The sequence below is a fragment of the Sorex araneus genome, chromosome X (genome assembly GCF_027595985.1).
Source record: "Sorex araneus isolate mSorAra2 chromosome X, mSorAra2.pri, whole genome shotgun sequence".
Taxonomy (NCBI): Eukaryota; Metazoa; Chordata; class Mammalia; order Eulipotyphla; family Soricidae; genus Sorex; species Sorex araneus.
In genome coordinates this window covers 148730253-148756946 of record NC_073313.1, presented here as the reverse complement: position 1 = coordinate 148756946, position 26694 = coordinate 148730253, and the positions used below count along the sequence as shown (strand labels likewise).

General features: G+C 40.6%; 2 protein-coding genes across 8 annotated transcripts in view; both read right to left on the bottom strand.

The window, feature by feature from the left end:
* Positions 1 to 26694, bottom strand: part of ARHGEF9 (Cdc42 guanine nucleotide exchange factor 9) — a 421659-nt gene that overhangs the window by 216753 nt on the left and 178212 nt on the right. The window lies entirely within an intron of this gene.
* LOC105943264 (high mobility group protein B1-like) lies at positions 11938 to 13173 on the bottom strand. The gene has a single exon (XM_055120372.1). The coding sequence runs from the start codon at positions 13150 to 13152 to the stop codon at positions 12616 to 12618; it is 537 nt and encodes a 178-aa protein (XP_054976347.1). The 5' UTR covers positions 13153 to 13173; the 3' UTR covers positions 11938 to 12615.

Here is a 26694-nt window from a genome sequence, read left to right as displayed (position 1 = left end):
TCAGTTACAAGGTAGGGGTGGGGGGGCGGGATGGGAGGTTTACTGTGTGGGTTTTTTTTTTTTTTTGGTGGTGGTATATGGGCACTGGTGAAGGGATGGTTGTTTCAGCATTGTATAACTGAGACCTAAGCCTGAAAGCATTGTAATCTTCCACACGGTGATTTAATAAAATAAAATGTAAAAAAAAAAGAAAATGTTACTGAGAATAGAAATGAAGGAAGCTGATGTCCAAGTTCACAGTTTTTTTTTAAAGAGGCTTAAAAATTCACTTTATTGACAATGTACAATAAACATGATAAACAGGAAGATAAATATATGCCTGCCCTTCCTTCCTTCCTTCCTTCCTTCCTTCCTTCCTTCCTTCCTTCCTTCCTTCCTTCCTTCCTTCCTTCCTTCTTTTTTACGTTAAATTATCAATTTTTATTCCAATTAAATTATCCATTTATATCCATCCCCTTTTATTTAAATTAAATTCAAATGAAACAGACAAGCTAATTTGAATACTCAAACGGAAAAAAGTGAACAGAGCAAAGATAAAAGGGGGAAAAAAACAGAATAGCAGGGAATTTTAGGAGATAAAATCCTTGGAGGTGATAAAACATACATATTAAAAAACTTCCATAAATCAAAATAGTGTGATACAAACATGTGAAAACTGAGAAATCGATGAAACAATAGAAATTAAAATATAAACTCAGGATATGCAGACTTTTTAGCATATGACAAAGGTGACATAGAATCAATGAGGAAATTAGCAATTTTCTTTTTTTTGCCACAAATGATTTTATTTTTTTAATTTTTTTATTAGTTTATTGTTAATTAGAGAGTCATCGTGAGGGTACAGTTACAGATCCATACATCTTTGTGCTCATGTTTCCCCCATACAAACTTTGATAAACCATCCCTTCACCAGTGCCCATTCTCCACCACCAGTAAACCCAACATCCCTCCCCCCCTCCCCAGTCCCATCTCCCCCCACCCCACCCTGCCACTATGGCAGGGAATTCCCTTTTGTTATCTCTCTCTGATTAGGTGTTGTGGTTTGCAATAAAGGTGTTGAGTGGCCATTGTGTTCAGTCTCTAGTCTCTATTCAGCCCGCATCACCCTTCCCCCACATGACCTCCAAGCACATTTTACTTGGTGGTCCCTTCCCTGAGTTACCCAGAATGAGAGACCAGCCTCCAAGCCATGGAAACAATCTCCTGGTACTTATTTCTACTATTTTTGGGCGTTAGTCTTATAGTCTATTATTCTATATTTCACAGATGAGTGCAATCTCTCTATGTCTGTCTCTTTCAGACTCATTTCACTTAGCATGATACTTTCCATGTTGATCCACTTATATGCAAACGTCATGACCTCATTTTTTCTAACAGCTGCATAGTATTCCATTGTATAGATGTACCAGAGTTTCTTCAACCAGTCATCTGTTCTAGGGTACTCGGGTTTTTTCAGATTCTGGCTATTGTAAACAGTGCTGCTGTGAACATATAAGTGCATATGTCACTTCGACTATACTTTTTGGCTTTTCTGGGATATATTCCCAGCAGTGGTATTGCTGGGTCAAATGGGAGCTCAACCTCTAGTTTTTTGAGAATCGTCCATACTGTTTTCCAAAAGGGCTGAACTAGCCGGCATTCCCACCAGCAGTGTAGAAGGGTCACTTTCTCCCCACATCCTCTCCAACAGCGGTTGCTTTTGTTCTTTTGGATGTGTGCTAGTCTCTGTGGTGTGAGGTGGTATCTCATGGTTGTTTTGATCTGCATCTCTCTGACGATTAGTGATGTAGAGCACTTTTTCATGTACCTTTTGGCCATTCGTATATCTTCCTTGGTAAAGTTTCTGTTCATTTCTTCGCCCCATTTTTTGATGGGGTTGGATGTTTTCTTCTTGTAGAGTTCAACCAGTGCTTTATATACCATTGATATTAACCCCTTATCTGATGGGTATTGTGTAAATATCCTTTCCCATTCTGTAGATATCTTTGTATTCTGGTCACTGTATCTTTTGTGGTGCAGAAGCTTTTTAGTTTAATGTAGTCCCATTTGTTGATTTCTATTTTTACTAGATTGTTTAGTTCCGTGTCATCTTTGAAGATACCTTTATCTTCAATGTCGTGGAGGGTTTTGCCGACCTTGTCTTCAATGTACCTTATGGTTTGTGGTCTGATGTTGAGGTCTTTAATCCATTTTGATCTGACTTTTGTGCATGGTGTCAGGTCGACTTCTAAGCCCATTTTTTGCATGTGGTTGTCCAGTTGTGCCAGCACCATTTGTTAAAGAGACTTTCCTTGCTCCACTTCACATCTCTTGCTCCTTTATCAAAGATTAGATGATCATACATTTGAGGTTGTGTGTGGGGATATTCCACCCTGTTCCATTGGTCTGCAGCTCTGTCTTTGTTCCAGCACCATGCTGTTTTAATTGTTACCGCTTTGTATTAGAGTTTAAGGTTGGGGAGGGTGATGCCTCCCATCATCCTTTTCCCAAGAATTGTTTTAGCTATCCGTGGGCGTTTATTGTTCCATATAAATTTCAGGATTGCTTGCTCCGCTTCTTTGAAGAATGTCATGGGTATCCCTATAGGGATCACGTTAAATCTGTATAATGCTTTTGGGAGTATGCCATTTTGACAATATTTATTCTCCCTATCCATGAGCAGGGGATATGTTTCCATTTCCTCATGTCCTCTTTTATTTCATGGAGTAGAGTTATATAGTTTTCTTTGTAGAGGTCCTTTACTTCTTTAGTTAAGTTGATTCCAAGATATTTGATTTTCTGGGGCACAATTGTGGATGGGATTGCTTTTTTCATGTCCCTTTCCTCTGTCTCATTGTTTGCATATAGGAACGCCATGGATTTTGGGTATTGATTTTATAGTCTGCGAATTTACTGTATAGGTCAATTGTTTCTAAGAGTTTCTTACTAGAGCTTTTAGGTTTCTCTAGGTATAGCATCATATCGTCTGCGAATAGTGAGAGCTTGATTTCTTCCTTTCCGATCTGAATCCCCTTAATATCTTTTTCTTGCCTGATGGCTATTGCTAATACATCCAATATTATATTAAAGAGAAGTGGTGAGAGTGGGCATCCTTGTCTTGTCCCCGATCTTAGAGGAAAAGCCCTTAGTTTTTCTCCATTGATGATAATGCTTGCCCTAGGTTCGTGGTAGATGGCTTTGAGTATCTTGAGAAAAGTTCCTCCAAAACCCATTTTGGTGAGAGTTTTTATCATGAATGGGTGTTGGATCTTGTCAAATGCTTTCTCTGCATCTATTGATATGATCGTATGGTTTTTATCTTTACTTTTGTTGATGTGATGGATTATGTTGATTGATTTCCGAATGTTAAACCATCCTTGCATCCCCGGGATGAATCCCACTTGGTCATGGTGTATGATCTTTTTGATGAGTTGTTGGATTCTATTTGCTAGTATTTTGTTGAGGATCTTCGCATCGGTGTTCATCAAGGATATTGGTCTATAGTTTTCTTTGTTAGTGGTGTCTTTGTTTGCTTTTGGTATTAGGGAGATATGTGCCTTGTAGAAACTGTTCGGAAGGGTTCCTGTCTTTTCAATTTCCTGGAAAAGCTTGAGGAGAACTGGCAACAAGTCTTTTTTAAATGTTTGGAAGAATTCGCCAGTGAATCCGTCTGGACCTGGGCTTTTATTTTTGGGGAGACTTTTGATTACAGTTTCGATTTCCTTGATATTTATGGGCCTATTGAGGTATTTCACGTCTTCTTGGCTCAGTCTTGGGAGATTGTAGGAGTCAAGGAATTCATCCATTTCTTTTAGGTTCTCTTGCTTCGTGGCATACAGACTTTCAAAGTAGTCTCTGATGATCCTTTGAATCTCCTTGGTTTCTGTTGTGATGTCCCCCTTCTCATTTCTGATTCGGTTTATTAGGGTTTTCTCTTTTTCTTTCTTTGTGAGTCTTGCTAGCGGTTTATCAATCTTATTTATTTTCTCGAAGAACCAGCTCTTTGTTTCATTGATCTTTCGGATTGTTTTTCGGGTTTCCATATCGTTAATTTCTGCTCTAAGTTTTATTATTTCTTTCCTTCGATCTGGTTTGGGTTCCTTTTGCTGGTCCTCTTCTAAGATCTTGAGCTGTGAAGTCAAGCTATTTATATAGGCCCTTTTTTCCTTTCTGAGGAAGGCTTGCAGAGCTATAAATTTTCCCCTTAACACAGCCTTAGCCGCGTCCCATAGGTTCTGATAGCTTGTGTCTTCATTCTCATTTGTTTCGATGTATCTCTTAATTTCTTTCTTGATTTCCCCCGTGACCCACTCATTGTTCAATAGTGAGTTGTTTAACTTCCAAGTGTTTGATTTGGTTCTCCGCGTCTGTGCATGATTAACTTCCATCTTCAGTGCATCATGGTCTGAAAAGATAGTTGATACAATTTTTATCTTCCCAATTCTATTAAGGTATAACTTGTGGCCCAGAACATGGTCTATTTTGGAAAATGTTCCGTGTGCGCTGGAAAAGAATGTGTATTCTTTCTTTTGGGGGTATATAGCCCTGTATAGGTCTATTAGTCCTGTCTCCTCCATTTCTTCCTTCAGGGCCATCGTTTCCTTGCTTAGTGTTGTTCTTGTCGATCTATCCAGAGGTGATAAGGCAGTGTTGAAATCTCCAACTACTATCGTGGTGCTAGTTATGTCCTCCTTAAATTCTGTTAGGAGTTCTTTTAAGTATTTAGCTGGTCGTTCATTAGGTGCGTATACGTTTAGGAGTGTGATTTCTTCCTGTTGTATATATCCCTTGGTGAATATAAAATGACCTTTGCTGTCCCTTCTGATCTTTTTCAGCCTGAAATCTATGCTATCGGATACTAGTATGGCCACCCCCGCCTTTTTTTTTGAGGGGGCTGTTTGCTTGCAAGATTGTTTTCCATCCTTTGATTTTGAGTCTGTGTTTGTTCTGATTATTCAGATGTGTTTCTTGTAGGCAGCAGAAAGTTGGGTTTAGTTTCCGAATCCATTTTGCCACTCTGTGCCTCTTGATTGGTGCATTTAGCCCGTTAACATTAAGAGAAATTATTGTCATGGGATTTTGTGTCATTTTTCTGTAGGGTTTGTTGTTCTTATAGGTCTTTTTCCTTGTCTTATAGTAGCCCTTTGAGACCTTCTTTTAAGTTTGGTCTTGAGTCTATGAAGTTCCTGAGCTGTTGCTTGTCCATGAAATAGTGTATGGTTCCTTCAAGTTTAACTGAGAGTTTAGCCGGGTAGAGTATTCTTGGTGAGGCATTCATTTCATGAAGTTTTTTCACTATATCCCACCATTGTCTTCGGGCTTGGAGGGTTTCTTCTGATAGGTCTGCTGTGAATCTAAGGGGTGCGCCTTTGTATATGATCTCCTTCTTTGATCTTGCTGCTTGCAGTATTGTGTCTCTATCCACGGCATCCATCATTCTGACTATGATATGCCTTGGGGATTTTCTATTTGGGTCCCTTTTAGCTGGCACCCTTCAGACTCCTTGTATCTGGATGTCCGCATTCTCCAGCTCTGGGAATTTTTTAGCAATGATGTCTTTAATGGTGTTTTTTTCATTGGGATTGGTTCCGTGTGGTTCCGGCACTCCCATGATTCTTATGTTGTTTCTCCTGAGGTCATCCCCTAGGACTCTAACTCGCTCTAGAGCCATTTTGAGGTCTTTTGCCATTATTTGTTGTTGCCTATATGCTTTGTGCAGCTCATCTTCAAGCTCACTGATTCTGTCTTCGGCTGTAGTCATTCTCCTACTGAGGGCTCCTACGGAGTTTTTCATTTCATCTACTGATTCTTTTAGTTGTGTGACTTCTGTTAGTAGCTTTGAAATTTCTGCTCTCATTTCTTCCTGGATTATCTTGGTGGAGCGTTCCAATGCTGCATCCATATCCTCCCTTAATTTATTGGATGTTCGTTCCATAGTTTCTTTGTGTTCGTGAGCCATCCTCACAATTTCCTCTCTGAATTCTTTATCTGCGAGGAGGATGTATTTCTGGGAGGTCGCTGCTGAGGTTAGTGAGATGTTTTCTTGGTTCTCTCCTGGTGGTGGGGATTTTCTCTGTTTCTTCATGTTGTTATGGGCTTTACTGTCTGGAGTTCTCGTTAGCTTGGGAGGAACCTCAACTGAAGATTTTGGGCTATGCTCCTTTGACAAAGGATTTTTGTGTGCAAGTTGATGTGTTCATTGACAGTTTTCGTGAAGTTAGGATAGGGTGGGTTAGTTGAGCATTAACATATAGTAACTAAGATGATCAGGGAGTTCTTCGGAGGAATGAATTCTATCAATTGTGGCAAAGGACAATGCATGGAATGGTAAAACAAATAACTGCGGCCGCGTTAGTGGCCTGTGCTCTGGAAAGAGGCCACGCCCACTTTTAGGCCACGCCCCCTAAGATGAGGATAAGCCCCTAAGCAGCGGAGTGGGGATTGGTCAGGATCCGAGGGCGGCGGTGGAAATGTGCCAGGCGGGGGCTTCAGTAGAAGCCCCGAGCCGAGGCGGGCAGGGGGCGGGGAGGGGGCTTCTCCGTGCTGAGGCAGGCTCTCCAAGGGATTGCCTGTTTACCTGCAGGATGGAGATTGGTCAGGATCTGACGGCGGCGGCGGCAAGGTGCCAGGCGGGGGCTTCAGGAGAAGCCCTGAGCCGAGGCGGGCAGGGGGCGGGGAGGGGGCTTCTCCCAGACTAGTAATTTTAGAACTCAAGCAAAGGTCTTCAAAATATAGATTGTTGCCCAGTGTTACACATGATATGCATCATATGCTCTCTTTTCAGAAACAGATTAAGCAAAAACGTCTTTATTAATTTTAGGAACTGCTGGTTTAACTGGACCCCTACATATACCTAAAACCCTATTTCTTTTGTTTTGCTTTTTGGGTCACAGCCACCAATGCTCAGGGGTTACTCCTGTATCTGAACTCAGGAATTACTCCTGGCGGTGCCTGGGGTACCTTGTTGGATGCCAGAGACCGAACACAGGTCGGCCGTGTGCAAGGCAAACACCCTACCTGTTGTACTATCGCTCTGGCCCCCCAAAACCCTATTTCTTATAGCACAGATCCAAAATGTTTTAGTAACATTGGCAACAATTAGCCAACAAAGGTTCAGAAAGATAAACTCAAAAGGGAACGTAAATTTGTTTTTAAAAATCTTTACTTAAAGTGAATGTTTTGGACATATACAGTAGTTTTCCAGGACAGATTGTGAAATATGGTAATACAACAAATCCACAAGATCACTGATATTGTGTTCTTTTACAAGTTTCAAGACACATTTTAAAATTAGTACATAGCTAGCAACTGATTAAATTATTTGATAGAAGAAAATAAATAGCACTGAGATACTGTAACTAGCTTGAGCATACTTTTAAAAAACATACAGTGCTCAAAATTAATGAAGGTATAAAATTATGCCAAACCTTGTTCCTGTATTAGAGAAGTTGGAATGCTAAGTAAAGGGGCAGTAAGTGGGTGGAACTGATGAAGTAGGCTGATGAAGTTGATGAATAAGACCATTACTGGAGAAACTTGGGCGCTTAGGTAGTGGTGAGGTTAGGCAGTTATGTACATCAAAATCATAAGCATTAGCATTAGTATGAGCATTCAGACAATAATAATAATAAATTGAGTTATCTAAGGGAGTGAGGTTCATGTGACAGGACACTAAGACATCGATGAATTGGTGTCAACACTGTAGGTATGAAACTGGAAAATTTTATGCAGAAACTCATTTATTAACAATAATTTAAATCATAGTGTCTAAACTAAAACTGCAAAGAAACTAAATATGAACTTTTTTGATGATTATTCACCTAGTGGGTGGTTCTTGTTTTAATGTCTCAATATCGGCAAACTGAACAGACTGTCCACCACCCCTTGTTTTATAAACATCCCCCTAAAGCCAAGAGAAAAGCCACCATCCCGTTATCCTTGAGTACATCCAAATATTAAACACAAATAAGGCTAAACCCTTTTATAGAAACTCCTATCCGCAAAACCAGATGGTGCTAGGGAAAAGACACTTAAGAAATTTGAATATATATCTCTAAAAAAACCAAAAGAAATATATTCTATAATATTCATTATTGCAGGGGGAAACTTTTTGTGTAACTCATAACTTAACTTTAACAATACTAAGAATCAAAGAATCTGCTAGAAATCTTGAAATACTATGACATTTTCATATCACCTTCCTATAATAAAATAAGAATATTTGTTTTAACTGTAATTACAATAAGATTCATCCTCTAAATTAAATTTAAAGAGAGAAATTTTTGTTCTGCTTCTTGTCCTGTTTTTTACATTCCTGATTATTTATCATCTATGATCATTAGAAAATGTTTGTACAGGCAACCAAGGAAAATAAATTTGGGTAGCTCAATAATAAGTAATTATCTCCAGCTGTTTGGGTCACACCTAGCGATGCTCAGGGCCTGCTCCTAGCTCTGCACTCAGGAATTTTTCCAGGCAGTGCTCGGGGGAACCATATGGGATACTGATGATCGAACCCAGTTCAGCCTTGTGCAAAGCAAACGCCCTACCCATTGTACTATTTCTCTGGCCCAATACTACATAAATTCTGATCATCAGGGTTTTTTTGTTTCTTCTTTTAAAATCCTTAACTCAGAGTAGGGCATAAAACAAAAATTATATTTTAAATAAGCACTAGATCTGGAGTTCTGCTGGTTAACTTGCAAATTGTTGCTTCATTCAGCAGAAAGTGAATTTAGTTCCCAAGCTCCCCGTGGCGTATTCGATATGCCAAAAACAGTAAAGATAGGTCTCATTCCCCTGACCCTGAAAGAGCCTCCAATCGTTGGGAAAGACGAGTAAGGAGAGGCTGCTAAAATCTCAGAGCAGGGAGGAATAGAGACATTACTGGTACCCGCTTGAGTAAATCAACGAACAATGGCACGACAGTGATACAGTGATAGATTTACGAGCAGCGACTGAATTTTTCCAAGCAACGCTCGGGCAAACAGAATCCTCCTTTATGTTGACAGTGCTGTGTTCATGCAAGGAGGAGAAACAAGACTTTCCATACATGTGCTTCTCCTGGGCATGTTTGCTGTTCCCTTAATCAGTTTAGTCTCTATCGCCCCATCGGAGGCTAGATCCTGGTAGGTCAGCATGTACTCCTCACACTTAGCTGGTACCTTTCGTTTGCAACAGAGGCTGCGATGGCATGACGGACGTGTGACTGCTTGACTGTCTCAGTTTGCACGTTAGAAGCAAGCTTATGATCTGCCCATCTGTCTCCTGCAGAGCGTGATTGTCTGTGTCAGTGACAGTGTGGGAGTGCAGTCTGATCAGGCTTCTTAGTTCCACGTATTTGATTCTCTCTCAGGACCTCCATGCAAGTCTTTAGTCTCATCAATGACCGATTAATGTAACCTGCTTCATATAATCTACTTTGTTTTGCTTTGGACTGGTTAGTTCTTTGACTTCCAGTGATATCTACCAAGGACAGCTGGCTCATAGTGATTTGTTCTTTTTTTCCGTGGACATTGTCTCCATCTGCATCCAAGGGCGGCTGAACCAATTGAACGCTGAACATACAATGTGAATGACTGGACTCACGATTCGAGTGTGTGTTCGCAAAATGCCTCTTCTTCTAGATCTCCAGAAAGTATCAAAGGCCTCCTCTGCTAATTTCACTTTTACTTCTGTACATCCTGCAACATACATGTTATGGTTCTGATCTTCACGGAGCACTTTAGGTAGAGGACTTTTTGGATTTACGGGATTAAATGATATCTCTTCCAAAAGATCATATATACAATTGTTATATATTTCAATATATGAGACAAATACACCATAGACACTCTCTTCATCAATTTCTTGTTCTTTGCAAAATTCTTGTACATTAATCATCTCTGCAAACTCTGGATATACTTGTCGTTGGCTGGAGAGGGTCTTTGGATTGAGCATGACATCTCTTCTCTAGCGTTCTAATGAAGCACTAACTTCAGACTATCTCCACTCTGCTCCTATCATTACATTTAAAAACATGACCTTTAGTTTGAAAGGAGCCTAAGCTGTTAAAGATCATGCCTAAGCAACGAGGAAGCTGTCCTGCCTCCCCAGAGAGCCGGTCATGGTGTGTGTTTTTCCACTGCCAGTCACACCATATGTGAAAAGGACACTCTGGCTCCGTGCCATCAGTTCCGAGCAGTCCGGGGCGAGCACGTGCGAGGCTGGGCTCAGCCTCTAAATATGAACTTTTAAGTGTAGATGTTTTTGATAATCCACAGATAAACTGTACAATATAAACTCCTAGAGGTGCTCAAATCTTACTTCCTGAATCTGTGCTCAGGGATCACTCCTGGCAGTGCTGGGATGCCATGTGAGGTGCCATGTGGGACACCAGCGATTGAACCTGGGTCAGCCACGTGCAAAGCAAGCACCTTCTACTCATTGTACTATCTTGCTATAAGACAACTGTAGGTATTTAACAATGATCATTTTGAGAAGAAATCAAGTGAAAATGTTCTTGGTAGAATGAACTATGGTCATTTGCTTTCATTTAAGAGCTATTATTTTAAAATTTATTTAAAGCACCATTATTTACACTATTTCTAATGGCAGGGGTTCATTTATAACACATTCCACAGTGTTAACCTGCCTCAATTATCAAAGTACTAAACCTGTCCTATTCCCCCCATTCTCCATGGAGCGATTTGATTCCTACTAAAGACAAGGTGTAAGGTTTTGTTGCATCTTGGTAATTGTTTATTTATTGTATTTCTTTATATACCACACATAGAAGAGATGTATCTGTGTATCTGTATATATATTTATAGAGAGAGAGATCTGTATCTGTATCTGTCCCTATTCTTCAGACTAACTTCATTCAGCATGACACTTTCCAGATCCATCCATATAAAAATGGTATGATTTCATTTTATAGCTGAGTAGTATTCCATTCTGTATATGTACCAGAATTTCCTTATCTACTCTTGGACAGTTGAGTTGTTTCCAGATTTTGGCCATGCGAATAATACTGCAATGAATATAGGAGTGCAAATGTCTTCTATAAAATAAATTTTGGGGGGCTTGTGATAAGTGGTAAAGAATGGAATTGCTGAGTTATATATGGAAGATCAATTCCTAGGTTTTTGAGAAGCATTCATATTGTTTTATCAGAAGGTTAAACCAGTTGACATTGCCACCAGAAGAGGATTCCTTTTCACCTCACATTCGTGCCAACACTAGTTGTCTTTTTTTCTTTGTGATGTATGCCATTCTCATTGATGTAGGATGACAGTTTATTGGTTAGATTTGCATTTCCCTGACAAGAAGTAATGCAAAGCATTTTTTCATACAAAATGAATCACACTGTTTCCCTTGAGGAATTTTTTGTTCATCTCTTTCCTCATTTTTGATAAGGTTGTACTTATTTTCTTGTTAAGTTCTCCCAGTGTATTATATATATATATTTCATGTTAATCTTTTGTCAAATGAGTGTTGGGTAAATATTTTCTCCCTGTTCATGGGGTCTCTTTCTATTCTAGTCATCATTTGCTATGCAGAGCAGAATCTTATTAATTTGATGTTGGTCCATCTGTTTATCTTTGTTTCTGTTTATTAGCTAATGATATTGAATCATTAAAGATGCCTCTGGATTCAATGTCATTAGGGTCTACCTACTTTTCCTCAATATGTTTTATAGTTTCAGGTGGGATATTAAGGTTTTAAAAAATAATTTTCATATGATTTTTGTCTATGATGTTATAAAGGGGTCTGAGTTCATTTATTTGCATCTGAGTGAACAGTTTTCCCACCACCATTTGTTGAAAACATTTTTCTTGCTCTACTGCATATTTTCGCTCCTTTGTCAAATATTAACTGGTAATATACCTGAGGATCTCTCTCTGGACTCTCATGTCTGTTTCAATGTCTAAAAATCTCCTTTTACAATTTTGTTTGTGGAATGCACCTTGGAGTACTCAAGGGTTTACTCAAAGTTTTGTGCACAAGGATTGGACCTGAGTCATCTGTGTGCAAGGGAAGCACCCTAATCACTGTACTATCTCTCTAACCAGAGGAAATTATGACCTTATTCCAATACCAAGTTGTTTTGATTATTTATTTATTTTTAATAAAAAATTGTATTTACTTAGAAGCATTCAGAATGTCAACAAAATAGCTGCAACGTTTTTTTTCTTTTTCTTTTGCAAGTACAGAGTGGTATTAAGTTAACAGAACAACAATTAATTCATATAAGCTGTATCAGAGACAACTGAAGATGAAAATAACTACCATCCCCATATATGACTAATTTCTGCTGTGCACCAACAAGAACCTGCTTTAAATTTTCATGCCAATTTACAACCCCCATACTGTACCAGGCAAGGTTAGTGGCTATTGAAAATACCACCGGGACAGGGCTATCTAAAGACACATTCAGTAGTGTGTTAACTATACCAAAAAAGACACTGTACAGTTTAAAAAAATCTTACACAGCCTTACATTTCATTTTTTTCTTTAAAAGGAGTGAGTTGTGTACAGGGGGGCTAAATGCTTTATAGACAAGAAAAAAACTGTGCTAGAACTGACTTATTCATCATCATCATCTTCTTCTTCATCTTCTTCATCCTTCTCTTCATCCTCATCCTCTTCATCTTCTTATTCTCCCTCCTCTTCCTTCTTTTTTTTGCTCTTTTCAGCTTTAACAACTCCCTTCTTGGCCACATCAGGCTTTCCTTTAGCTCGGTATGCAGCAATATCCTTTTCGTATTTCTCCTTCATCTTGGCAGCCTTCTTTTTGTAAGGCTGCTTATCATCTGCAGCAGTGTTGTTCCACATCTCTCCCAGTTTCTTTGCAACATCACCAATAGACAGGCCAGGATAATCTCCTTTGATTTTTGGGCAATACTCAGAACAAAACAAGAAAAAGGCCGAAGGAGGCCTCTTGGGTGCATTGGGATCCTTGAACTTCTTCTTTGTTTCCCCTTTAGGAGGGATATAAGTTTTCATTTCTCTTTCATAACGGGCCTTGTCAGCCTTTGTCATGTCTTCGAATTTTCCTTTCTCTTTAGCAGACATAGTCTTCCACCTCTCTGAACACTTCTTAGAAAACTCTGAAAAGTTGACGAAAGCATCTGGGTGCTTCTTCATGTGCTCCTCCCGGCAAGTTTGCACAAAGAATGCATATGATGACATTTTGCCTCTCGGCTTCTTAGAATCTCCTTATTTTTCTCAGCGAGGCACAGAGTCGCCCAGTGCCCATCCAGCTCTCACTTGCCCCGGCGCTGTCTCTATGGAGCTCAATGTACTGCCTGATTATTTAAATTATATAGTATAATTCAAAATTGAGAAGATTAAACCTTAACATAGTCTTTTTCCCTAGAATAGCTTGAATATTCTGAGGATTTTACTAGCCATCTGTTACTCAACAGTATTTTATTAGTGTCTTTTATGTACCTACTTATTTTCTCTCTTTGTAGTCACCCCCTAATTACATTCATTTCTTAAAGAAAAGTATTTAATATTTTGTAATAGAAGAGAAATATTCTATTAAATATGTACTGTCATAGCTTGTTTATTCAGTAATTGTTGTGGAAAGTTGGGTTGTGTCCATGTTTTGGATATTGTGAATACCATTGTAATAAACATAGCACAAAATAGTAAATTCTCATGATGGCCTCTTACTATCTGTATTGCAAACCATAACACCCAAATGGAGAGAGAGAGAGAGACAGCAAAAGGGAATGTGCCTGCCACAGAGGTAGGGGTTGATGGGGTGGGGAAGGCGGGAGGGATACTGGGGAATATTGGTGGTGTAGAACAGGCACTGGTGGAGGGATGGGTACTTGAACATTGTATAACTGAAACATAATCACTTTGTAAGTCTCTAACTGTATCTCACGGTTATTCATTAAAAATAAAAAATAGTAAATTCTCAAATGCAAATTTCTATTTCCATAGAAATTTTTTGGGTAGTCACCAGAGATGAAAGAAGTACTAGAAGATTTTAATGGAAAAATAATCAATTTTTAGAAAGGTAAATAAAATTAACTTTGAAAAATAACATAACAATGAGCATGACATTGACCCCTGATGAAATTATAAACAAAATATTAAGAAATATTGTGAACACTCTAGAAAGAAAAAGAAAATGATTGAAAAGTGAGTTTGAAATAATGACATGTGGCTAGACTAATCTGACTTAAGAGGCTGATAAAATCTCAGGGAGATTTCAGACTGCTAAAATGAAAAAAGACTAAAATCACTGTACTTTCAATGCTCTATGCATCGGAAGCATCGATTGAGGACATGATGGTGCAAGCATTGAAGATCAATTACGACATCATTGGTCTAACCAAAACGAGAAGGTATCAATCACATCATGCCATTTTCGACACTGGGGAAAAACTATTCCTCGGAACATGCGACAACAGAGGTGTCGGTGGCATCAGAGTCCTTGGCAACAAGAACTTGGCCATGAGCATTGATTCATTTGAATGCCTAACAACCAGAAATGGATGATTACGCTTGAATAGATATGGCTCACAGCTGGCAGTTTCTATCTTCATAATTCGAACCAACATCCAACTACAATGAAGAAGATATTGAGAACTTCTATATGGAGCTGGAGAAGTTCTATAAAGAAGACCACGCCTTCTACAGAATCATTGTTGGTGATTTTAATGCCAAAATAGGAACAAGAAGGTCGCCTGAAGAACTCCACATTGGGTCCCATGACATAGAATGGAACGAACAGGGTGAGAGACTGTTTGAGTTCATTATGTCAAGCAAGACCATCCATGGTAACTCACAGTTCTAGAAGGCCAAATCTAAACGTTGGACATGGGAGTCTCCCAGTAGGCAGTTCCACAATGAAATTGACCATATCATATTCAATCGAAGGTTTTGCCTGACCAATGTCACTGTTGTCCCAAAATTACAAACGGGATAGAATCTACTTCGTGCAAAATTCTACTTCACAGAGCCGGGAGAAAGGTCTGCAAAGTTTAAGTTTAAGAAGAGAACTCCCGCGGACCCTCTGCGCCTAAAGACTTTGATTCCAGAGATGTAACACATTCGGGCATCCAGCGCAGCATCCGATAGCAATGCACTGGGACTGCGAACTGGGCTACAACTCTGTGCTGCCGGGGGTGGATTTTTTTCCTCCCCACCCTGTCTTCCTGCACGGAAAGCGGCGGGCTAGCGGCACCCACGTGGCAGGCGCCATCTTCTATGACTCCAAACCCAGAGGTATTCTGTTTTTACTTTTGGGGCTCCCAGGAACTCATGGGAAGGGGGCGTAACTGGCACGCCCTCGGCCCAGATAAATCCAGAGCCGCTGAGGGTGAATCGGACCCTCTGCGCCTAAAGACTTTGAATTCAGAGACTTCTTACAGCAATGCACTGGGACTGTGAGCTGGGCTATGTAATTTCTGGCAGAATTTTCCCTGGACTTTATACAGAAATCCAAAACCGCGCGGATGCGGTTAACATTTATAAACCGCGCGGACGCGACTTAACATTTATAATTGTCAGCAATGTGAAACGGTTCCTTTTGAACAGGTCTGACTTGGGGGGGAAACTCCAAATAATAACAGTAAGTTTTTGTTGAAATATTTAAGGCTTTTAATGTAGGAGCCACCTCTCTGTACTGTGAACTAAGCAAAAGCCCCACGCTGGCCGACGCGGCGTGGCGTACATCATACTATGAGATGCGGGAACGTGGATGAGGGGAAAAAAGAAAAAAAAAGGGAAAAGGAAAAAGGAAAAAAAGAGAGAGAGAGTTATGTACTTGTAGCAGTAGGGCTACATATCTCTTCATTTCCAGCAATGAAAAACTAATTATCAAATGTAGTAGGTCTGTCTCTCTTGGGTGGAAACTCCAACAACTATAGTGAGTTTTGTGTTGAATTATGGAATGTAATCAAGGTAAAGAAAAAATGAAGTGAAATTCATTAGTTATACAGTAGGGGGTAGGGGGTGGGGGCGGGGGTATACTGGGGTTTCTGGTGGTGGAATATGGGCACTGGTGAAGGGCTGGGTGTTTGAATATTGTATAACTGACATATAAACCTGAGAACTTTGTAACTTTCCACATGGTGATTTAATAAAAAGTTTAAGAAAAAAAAAGAAGAGAATTCCCAGACTCCCACCTTGCCTGAGCACTGCCCATCTAGCCCTCGCCACCCTCCCTCGCCCCCATGCCGGTTCGCTCCCTCTTGCAGTAGTGGACTGAAATGTTCGCCATCTCCTCTGCTACTGCACCTCCCCCCCCAGCCATCTCCTCTTGGAACCTGACTCCCACCCTGCCTGAGCACCGCCCATCTAGCCCCTCACCACCCTCCAGTACTGCCAGGCCAGTTCGCTCCTTCCCTGCGGTGACCATGCCACATTGCGGTAATGGGCGTAGCCTCAACAAAAGTGGGCGTGGCTTCAACAAAAGTGGGCGTGGTCTCCTCCTGAGCCGGCCAACGCTCATGCTGCCACACATATTTTTCAAAATACCAAGCAATTACTCGGTACATCTCAGTGTAAATCACCTATGTCCCCGAGTATTATCTTAGCTGTCCCAAAACCAGTTCGCCAATAGGTTCCTAGCTAATTCCAATTTTCAAAAGTACCAATGAATATAAGCAGCTCTTCAAGCCAAAGCTAAAGGAGCCCATTCTCAAAAAGCATCACTTGAAGCCTCAAATAAAGAATAGAGAATCATCAGAGAGAGACATGTTATAGAGGGGGTACAGAAGAAAAAGATCACCACTGACCAAGCCCATTCAGAATCCTTTTTCACAACCAGAGGTGAAATTGAAGGTCCCTCTTCCATACAACCACAACAATATGAAGAAACAGCACAAAACCCCGCCACAAAGAGAGAACGATGAAAGGAGTCCAGATGCCTCAATAGACGTTTCCTACAAACTTGAGTTCTCCGATAAAGAATTCAGAGGTGAAATCCTCAAGATGTACAATGAACTCAATGGAAAGATTGACAAGTTAAAGGATGACCTGACAGAAACTATACAACAGACAGCCGAGGAATTAGGGGAAGAAATGAGAGCAGAAACAAAAAACCTACAAAAGGAAATGTCACAAATAAAGGATTCCGTAGATGAATTTAGAAACATAGTGGATGCCCTCAGCAATAGAATGGCTACAGTCAAAGAGAGAGTCAGTGAGCTCAAAGATGAGCTGCAAAAAGCCTACAGGCAACAACAATCAATGGGGAGAGAACTTAAAATAGCTCTAGGGAGAATCAGAGTCCTAGGGGATGATTTCAAGAGGAACAACAATAGAATCATCAGAGTACCAGAAGGTCAGGGAAAAAAAACCCAATGAAAAAGCCACAGTCAAAAAAAATCATTGCTGAAAAGTTCCGAGAGCTGGAGAATGCAGACAGCCAGATTCAAGGAGCCAGAAGCGTGCCAGCTAAAAGAGACCCGAACAGAAAAACTCCAATACATATCATAGTTAGGATGATAGACGTCACGGATAGAGACACAATACTGCAAGCAGCAAGGTCGAAGAAGGATATCACATTCAAAGGAGCACCCCTTAGATTCACAGCAGACCTATCGAAGGAAACCCTCAAAGCCCAAAGGCAGTGGTGGGATATAGTGAAAAAACTCAATGAAATGAACGCTTCAACAAGGATACTTTATCCGGCCAAACTCTCATTCAAACTCAAAGGAATGATACACTATTTTGCGGATAAACAACAACTCAGAAACTTCATAGACTTCTAAACCAAACCGAAAAGAAGGAATAAAGGGGCTACTGTAAGACAAGAAAAAACCCTGCAAGCACAACAAACGCTTAGAGAAAGATGGCACAAAACCCCATGACAATAATCTCTCTCAATGTCAATGGTCTTAATTGACGAATTAAGAGACACAGACTGGCAAAATGGATTCAGACACTGAACCCAACATTCTGCTGCCTTCAAGAAACACATCTGAATAGCCAGAACAAACACAGACTCAAAGTCAAAGGATGGAAAGCAATCCTGCAAGCAAACAACTCCCTCACAAAAGTTGGGATGGCTTTACTACTATCGGAAAACATACACTTCAGGTTGAAAAAGATTAGAAGGGATAGTGAAGGCCATTTTTTATTAATCAGGGGATATGTACAGTAGGAAGAAATCACACTCCTAAACGTGTACGCACCCAATGAAACACCAGCTAAATACATACAAACGCTGCTAACAGACATTAAGAAGGACATTGTGAGCAAAACAATGGTAGTTGGAGACTTCAACACCGCCCTATCACCTCTGGACAGATAAAGAATATTAAAACTGACCAAGGAAATACTGGCTTTGAAGGAAGAAATGGAAGAGAGAGGGCTCATAGATCTATACAGGGCTATATATCTCAAAAAAAAAGGAATACACATTCTTTTCCAGTGCACATGGAACATTTCCCAGAATAGACCATGCGCTGGGCCACACAATATATCTCAACAGAACCAACAAAATAGACATTGTACCACTAACTTTTAAGACCATGATGCACTGAAGATAGACGTTAATCATGGACAAATGCAAAAAAAATGAATCAAACACCTGGAAATTATAGAGCTCGATGTTGAACAATGAGTGGGTCAGGAAGGAAATCAAGGAAGAAATCAAAAGGTACCTGGAAACAAATGAGAATGAAGACATGAGCTATCAGAACCTGTGGACGCAGCTAAAGCCGTATTAAGATGAGAATTTATAGCTCTGCAAGCATATCTCAGGAAGAAAGAAAGGGTCCACATAAATAACTTGACCTCACAGCTCAAGACCTTATAAACGACAAACAAAAGGAGCCCAAACCAGGCAGAAGGAAAGAGACAGTAAAACTTCGAGCAGAAATTAACGACACGGAAACCCAAAAGACAATCCGATATTGAAGATAAAGGTATCTTCAAAGATGACATGCAACTGGCCAAGCAAGTGGAAAAAGAGATCAACAAATGGGACTACATTAAACTAAAAAGCTTCTGTACCACAAAAGATACAGTGACCAGAATACAAAGACTATCTACAGAATGGGAAAGGATATTTACACAATACCCATCAGATAAGGGGTTAATATCAATGGTATATAAATCAATGGTTGAACTCTACAAGAAGAAAACATCCAACCCCATCAGAAAATGGGGTGAGGAAATGAACAGAAACTTTCCCAAGGAAGAGATACGAATGGCCAAAAGACACATGAAAAAGTGCTCTACATCACTAATCACCAGGGAGATGCAGATCAAAACAACCATGAGATACCACCTCACACCACAGAGACTAGCACACATCCAAAAGAACAAAAGTAACTGCTGTTGCAGAGGATGTGGGGAGAAAGGGACCCTTCTACACTGCTGGTGGGAATGCCGACTGGTTCAGCCCTTCTGGAAAACAATATGGACGATTCTCAAAAAATTAGATATTGAACTCCCATTTGACCCAGCAATACCACTGCTGGGAATATATCCCAGAGAGGCAAAAAAGTATAGTCAAAACGACGTATGCACTTATATGTTCATCGCAGCACTGTTTACAATAGCCAGAATCTGGAAAAAAACCAAATGCCCTAGAACGGATGACTGGTTGAGGAAACTTTGGTACATCTATACAATGGAATACTTTGCAGCTGTTAGAAAAAAGGAGGTTATGAATTTTACATATAAGTGGATCGGCATGGAAAGTATCATGCTAAGTGAAATTAGTCAGAAAGAGAGAGACAGACATAAAAAGATTGCACTCATCTGTGGAATATAGAATAACAGCGTAGGATACTAACACCCAAGAATAGTAGAAATAAGTACCAGGAGGCTAACTCCATGGCTTGGAGGCTGGCCTCACATTCTGGGGAGAGCGCAACTCAGAGAAGGGATCACCAAGTATAATGCGGTCGGAGGCCATGCAGGGGAAGGGTGATGCGGGCTGAATGTGGGCTACAGACTGAACACAGTGGCCACTCAACACCTTTATTGCGACGCACAACACCTAATGAGAGAGAGAACAAAAGGGAATACCCTGCCACAGTGGCGGGGCGGGGTGTGGGGAGATGAGATTGGGGAGGGTAGGAGGGATGCTGGGTTTACTGGTGGTGGAGAATAGGCACTGGTGAAGGGATGGTTTATCGAACTTTGTATGGGGGAAACATGAGCACAAAGATGAGTAAATCTGTAACTGTACCCTCACGGTGATTCACTAATTAAAAATAAATAAATGAAAAAAAAAGACAATCCGAAAATCAATGAAACCAAAAGCTGATTCTTCGAGAAAATAAACAAGATTGATAAACCACTAGCAAGACTCACAAAGAAAAAGATAGAGAACCCTAATAAAACGAAACAGAAATAAAATGGGGGACATCACATCAGAAACCGATGAAATTCAAAAGATCATCAGAGACTACTTTGAAAATCTGTATGCCACGAAACAAGAGAACCTAGAAGAAATGGATAAATTCCTGGATTCCTATAATCTCATAAGGCTGAACAAAAAACACTTGGAATACCTGAATAGTACTTTTAATATCAAGGAAATAGAAACGGTAATCAAAATCTTCCCAAAAACAAAAGCCCAGGTCCAGATGGATTCACTAGCGAATTCTTCCAAACATTTAAAGAGGACCTATTGCCAGTTCTTCTCAACCTTTTGCAGGAAATTGAAGAAACAGAAACCCTCCCAAATAGTTTCTCATGGCTCATATCTCCCTAATACCAAAAGCAAACAAAGACACCACACACACACACACACACACACACACACACACAAAACTACAGGCCAATATCCCTGATGAGCACAGATGCAAAGATTCTAAACAAAATATTCAGAAATAAAATTCAATAACTCATCACAAAGATCATACACCACAACAAAGTGGGATTTATCCCGGGGATGCAAGGATGGTTTAACATCCGAAAATCAATCAACAAAATCCATTTTATCAACAAAATAAAAAATACAAGTCATATAAACATATCAATAGATGCGGAGAAAGCATTTGACAAGATCCAGCACCCGTTTATGAATAAAAGTCTCGCCAAAATGGGTATAGAAGGGACGCTCATCAATATAGTCAAAGCTGTTTATCAGAAGCCTACGTTAAGCATCATCCTCAAAGGGGAAAAACTCAAGAGCCTTCCCTCTAAGAACAGGGACGAGACAAAGATCCCCAATCTCTCCACTTCTGTACAATATATTACTGCAAGTACTTGCAATAGCAATTAGGGAAGAAAAAGATATTAAGGGCATTCAGGTAGGAAAGGAAGAAATCAAGCTCTCACTATTCGCAGATGATATGATACTATACTTAGAGAACCCTAAAACATCTACCAAGAAACTCCTAGAAACAATGGACTTGTATAGAAAAGTTGCAGGCTATAACATCAAAAGTCCATGGCTTTCCTATATGCAAATAATGAGAGAGAAGAAAGCGACATGATAAAAGCAATACCGTTCAAAATTGTGCCTCAAAAAATCAAGTACCTTGGAATCAGCTTAACTAAGGAGGTAAATTACTTGTAGAATGAAAACTACGAAACACTACTTCAGGAAATAAATGAGGACTGGATAAATGGAAAGACATCCCCTGCTCATGGATTTGAAGAATTAATATTGTCAAAATGGCAATATTCCCCAAAGCATTGTACAAATTCAATGTGATCCCTATAGGGATACCCTTGACATTCTTCAAGTCTCCTGAAATTCATTTGGAACAATAAGCCCCCACGAATAGCTAAAGCAATTCTTGGGAAAAAGAAAATGGGAGGAATCAATCTCCCCAACTTCAAACTCTACTGCAAAGCGGTAGTAATTAAAACAGCATGGTACTGGAACAATAGCAGAGCTGCAGACCATTGGAACAGGGTTGAATACTCTGACACCACCCCACCCCCAAATATATGATCATCTAATCTTTGATGAGGGAGCAAGAAATGTGAAGTGGAGCGAGGAAAGCATGTTTGACAAATTGTGCTGGCCAAACTGGACAGCTACATGCAAAAAATGGGCTTAGACCTCCACCTATCACCATGTACAAAAGTCAAATCAAAAGGATTAAAGACCTCAACATCAGACCAGAATCCCTAAGGTACAATGAAGACAAAGTCGGCAAAACCCTCCACAACATTGAAGCCAAAGTTATCTTCAAAGCTGACACACCACTGGCCAAGCAAGTGAAAACAGAGATAAATAACTGGGACTATCTCAAACTAAGAAGCTTCTGCACCTCAAAAGAAACAGTGACCAAAATAAAAGACAATATACAGAATGGGAAAGGATATTTATGCAGTACCCATCTGATAAAGGGTTGATATCAAGTATATACAATGCACTGGTTGAGCTCCACAAGAAGAAAACTGCCAACCCGATCAAAAAATAGGGTGATGAAATAAAGAGGAAATTCTAATGGCTGAGAGGCACATGAGAAAATGTTCAACATCACTAATCATCAGGGAGATGCAGATCAAAACAACAATGAGATATCATCTCACACCACAGAGACTGGCCCACATCTCAAAAAACAAAAGCAACCGGTGTTGGCGTGGATGTGGGGAGAAAGGGACTCTCCTTCACTGCTGGTGGGAATGCCAACTGGTTCAGCCCTTTTGGAAAACAATATGGACGATTCTCAAAAAATTAGAAATTGAGCTTCCATTTGACCCAGCAATACCACTCCTGGGAATATATCCTGGAGAAGCAAAAAGAAATAGTAGAAATGACATCTGCATTTCTATGTTCATTGCCGCACTGTCTACAATAGCCACGATATGGAAAAAAACCAGAGTGCCCAAAAACTGGTTAAAGAAACTCTGGCTCATCTATACAATGGAATACTATGTAGCTGTCAGAAAACCTGAAGTCATGAAATTTGCATATAAGTGGATCAACATGGAAAGTATCATGTTGAGTGATATGAGTCAGAAAAAAAGAGACAGACATAGAAAGATTGCACTCATATGTGGAATAAAAAGTAGCTGAGAGGTCCAAGCTTGCAATGACGCAATTTTTGGCAGACATTTCTCTGGACTTAGTTACTAAAATACAGAAATCTAAAACCGTGCGGCCTCTAGTGTGACTGCTCCACCTCATATCTCTTCATTCTCAGTAATTTAAAACAGATTATCAAATGCTTCCTTTTCAGCAGGTCCGACTTTAGGGGGGAGAAACTCCAGACAATAATAGTGAGTTTTATTTTGAAATATTGAATGTAATCAAAGTAAAGTGAAAGTAAAGTGAAATTTATCAGTTACACAGGCTGGGTGGGTGGCTGGGGAGATGGGGCAGGTGGGGGAGATGTATAGTTTTATTCTTGGTGGTGGAATATGTGCACTGGTGAAGGGATGGGTGTTCGAGAATTGTATAACTGATTCTTAAACCTGAAAGCTTTGTAACTTTCCACATGGTGATTCAATAAAAGAATAATTTAAAAAAAAAAATAAGAAGGGAACTCCCACAATGACCACCAACTGGGAGCTCTTTGGCACTATTGCAGCAATGTGGGAAGATGTTGTCATTGACAACATCAATGAGAAATATGATCGACTGGTTCAACACCTCCATGATGGCGCGAAGAATGCCGAGAGTGGGAAAGCCACAAACAGACGCCTGTCTTTGGAAACTCTCAAGCTCATTCACCAGTGAATTGCATGGGCCTCAGGCAACCATAAGGTAATGTCCCCGTTTGCAAAGCTGTGAAGAGAAATGATAAAGGAAGACATTAAAGAGATAAGAGCAGCAGTATTTGCAGATGTGGCAGAAACCGGGAAAAGTATTCGCAAAGCTCGGCTGTCCTTCGCAAAGTACAACACCAAGATGACTGCCCTCCGACGTCCTGATGGATCCATCACATCTCGACAGCCACATCTGCCTGCCCACATACCAAATTCCGCAGGATGGATATGTCATTCCCAACGTCCTCCCTTCTGAAATCCAACATGCCATTTCGTCAGTAAAGATGCGTACAGCACCCGGTCCAGACAAGGTCAAAACCAAACACCTGAAGAATCTGCCACAAGTACTCGTCAATACACTGGCTCGGCTCTTCAAATGCTACCTGTCCGTCTGCAAGGTTCTATCCCAATGGAAAACCAGCAGGACTGTTCTGTTGTATAAGACGCCCACGACATTGGCAACTATCTGCATGTTGTCCATTGCCTACAAATTGTTCACTCGAGTCATCCTGAATACAATAGGCAGAACAGTAGATGAAGGACAACCATGTGAGCAAGCTAGGTTCCGAAAAGTATTCAGCATGATCGACCTTATCCATGCAGTGATCAAGCTCATCAAAATTTCGCAAGAGTTCAAGATGCCGTTCTATCTAAGGTTCATCAGTTTAAAGAAGGCTTTTGATTCTGTTGAGACTGAAGCAGTCATTGAAGCCCTAGCCAAACAGGGCGTTCAAACTCAGTACATCAAGATACTCTGAGAGCTGTATTAAGGATTCACCACCAGGATCTCACCATTCTATAAAGAAGTGATCATCAACATAAAGAGATGGGATTGGCAGGGTGATACCATTTCATCAAAACTCTTCAGAGCCACCCTCGAGAACATCATGAAAGGATTGGAATGGGAAGGAATGGGAGTGAAGATATACATTTGGCAACTACTCCACCTCTGCTTCGCTGAAGACATTGTTCGCATAATATCAAACATTAGACAAGTGGCATGAATGCTGGCCGACTTTGACTGCTAGTGTATAAAGGTTGGACTGCACTTGAATCTCAGGAAAACAATGTTCATGAAAAATGAACTACTCCCTGACGTACCATTTGCTATCTATAGAATGAATATTTCAGAATGCAGCAGCTATGTGTACCTGGGTCGAGAACTCAACATGAGGAACGGCTTTGTGCCAGAACTGTGCAGGAGGAAGAGAGCAGCATGGAACACCTTCAAGAGCATTGAAGAAGTGGTTAAGAGGATGAAGAATCTCCGGCTCCGGGCACATCTTTTCGACTCCACCATTCTTCCTGCACTAACATAAGCTTCAGAGACCTGGGCCCTATGAAAACAGGATGAGAATGCTATTCTGGTATCCCAAAGAGGAATCGAAAGAGCAAAGGAGACATGGTCGCTAATTTTCGATTGTGGATGGATGTCGGAAATCCAGATTTCTTCTCTCACCTGAGTGAAACATGATATTACAAGCATAGCTCTTTTGATTCCCCTTTGATATACCCAGATAGCGTTCTCATCCTGTTTTCGTAGGGCCCAGGTCTCTGAGGTGTATGCTAGTGCAGGAAGAACGGTGGAGTAGAAAAGATATGCCTGGAGCCAGAGGTTCTTTGTCCTCTTAACAACTTCTTCAATGCTCTTGATTGGGTACCACGCTGCTCTCTTCCTCTGCGCAGCTCAGGTGCCAGGTCATTCGTCATGTTGAGTTTTCAGCCTAGGTACACATAACTGCTGCATTTGTAGATGTTCATTCCATTGAGAGCATATGGGACATCAGGAGCTAGTCCGTTTCTTATGAACATTGTCTTCATGAGATTCAGTTGCAGTCTTATCTTTCCACACTCACGGTTGAAGTCAGCCAGCATTCCTGCTGCTTGGCTGATATTTGGTGTTATGAGAACTATGTCATCAGCGAAGCAGAGATGGTGTAGTTGCAGACCGTCTATCTTCATTCCCATTCCTTCCAAGTCCAGTCATTGCATGACATTCTCGATGGTGGCACTGAAGAGTTTCAGTGAAATGGTGTCCCCCTGCCGAACCCCTCTCTTTATGTCGATGATCACTTCTTTATAGAATGGTAAGATACTGGTAGTGATTCTGTAATACAGCTAATGGAGGATCCTGATGTTTGTAAGCCCTGTTTGCCTAGGGCTGCGATGACTGCTTCAGTCTCAGCAGAATCAAAGGCCTTCTTTAAATCAATGAACATTAGACAGAGTGGTGTCTTGAACTCTCACGAAACCTCAATGAACTGGATCAACGTGTGAATATTATTGATCGTGCTGAATCATTTTCAGAACCCGCCTTGCTTGCATGGTTTTCCTTCATCTAGTGTTCTGCCAGTCCTATTCAGGATGACTCCAGTGAATAACTTGAAGACAACCGACAGTAGGTAGATTGGGATATAGCTGCCAATGTCATGGATGTCTCCCTTCTTGTACAACAGGAGGGTCCTGCTGGTTTTCCATTGGGATGAAACCGTGCATTCAGACAGATAGTGTGTGAAGAAGTGAAACAGTGTATTGATGAGTACTGGCGGCAGATTCTTCAGGTGTTCGGGTCTGACCTTGTCTGGACTGGGTGCTGTACACTTCTTTACTGACGAAATGGTGTGTTGGATTTTGGAAGGGAGAATGCTGGGAATGACATATCCATTCTGTGGAATTTGGTATGTGGGCAGGTGGACATGGCTATCAAAGTGATCCGAGTAGAAAATGTGGATAACCTTTTCCATTGACCTTCTGGAAAATATGTATATTCTGTATATTCTGGAATATCACTGTCACTGTCACTGTCATCCCATTGTTCATCGATTTATTCAAGTGGGCACCAGTAACGTCTCCATTTGTCCCAGCCCTGATATTTTAGCATCCTCTCCTTACTCATTTTCCCCAATGATTGGAGGCTTTACTCAGGGTCAGGGGAATGAGACCTGTTATTTTTACTGTATTTGTCATATTGAATACGCCACAGGGAGCTTGCCATTCTCTTCTCTGCGGGTGGAATATTCTCAGTAATTATGAGCTGTCATCAGTAGATCCAGGGTTCACTTTTTGAGTCAACCTCAG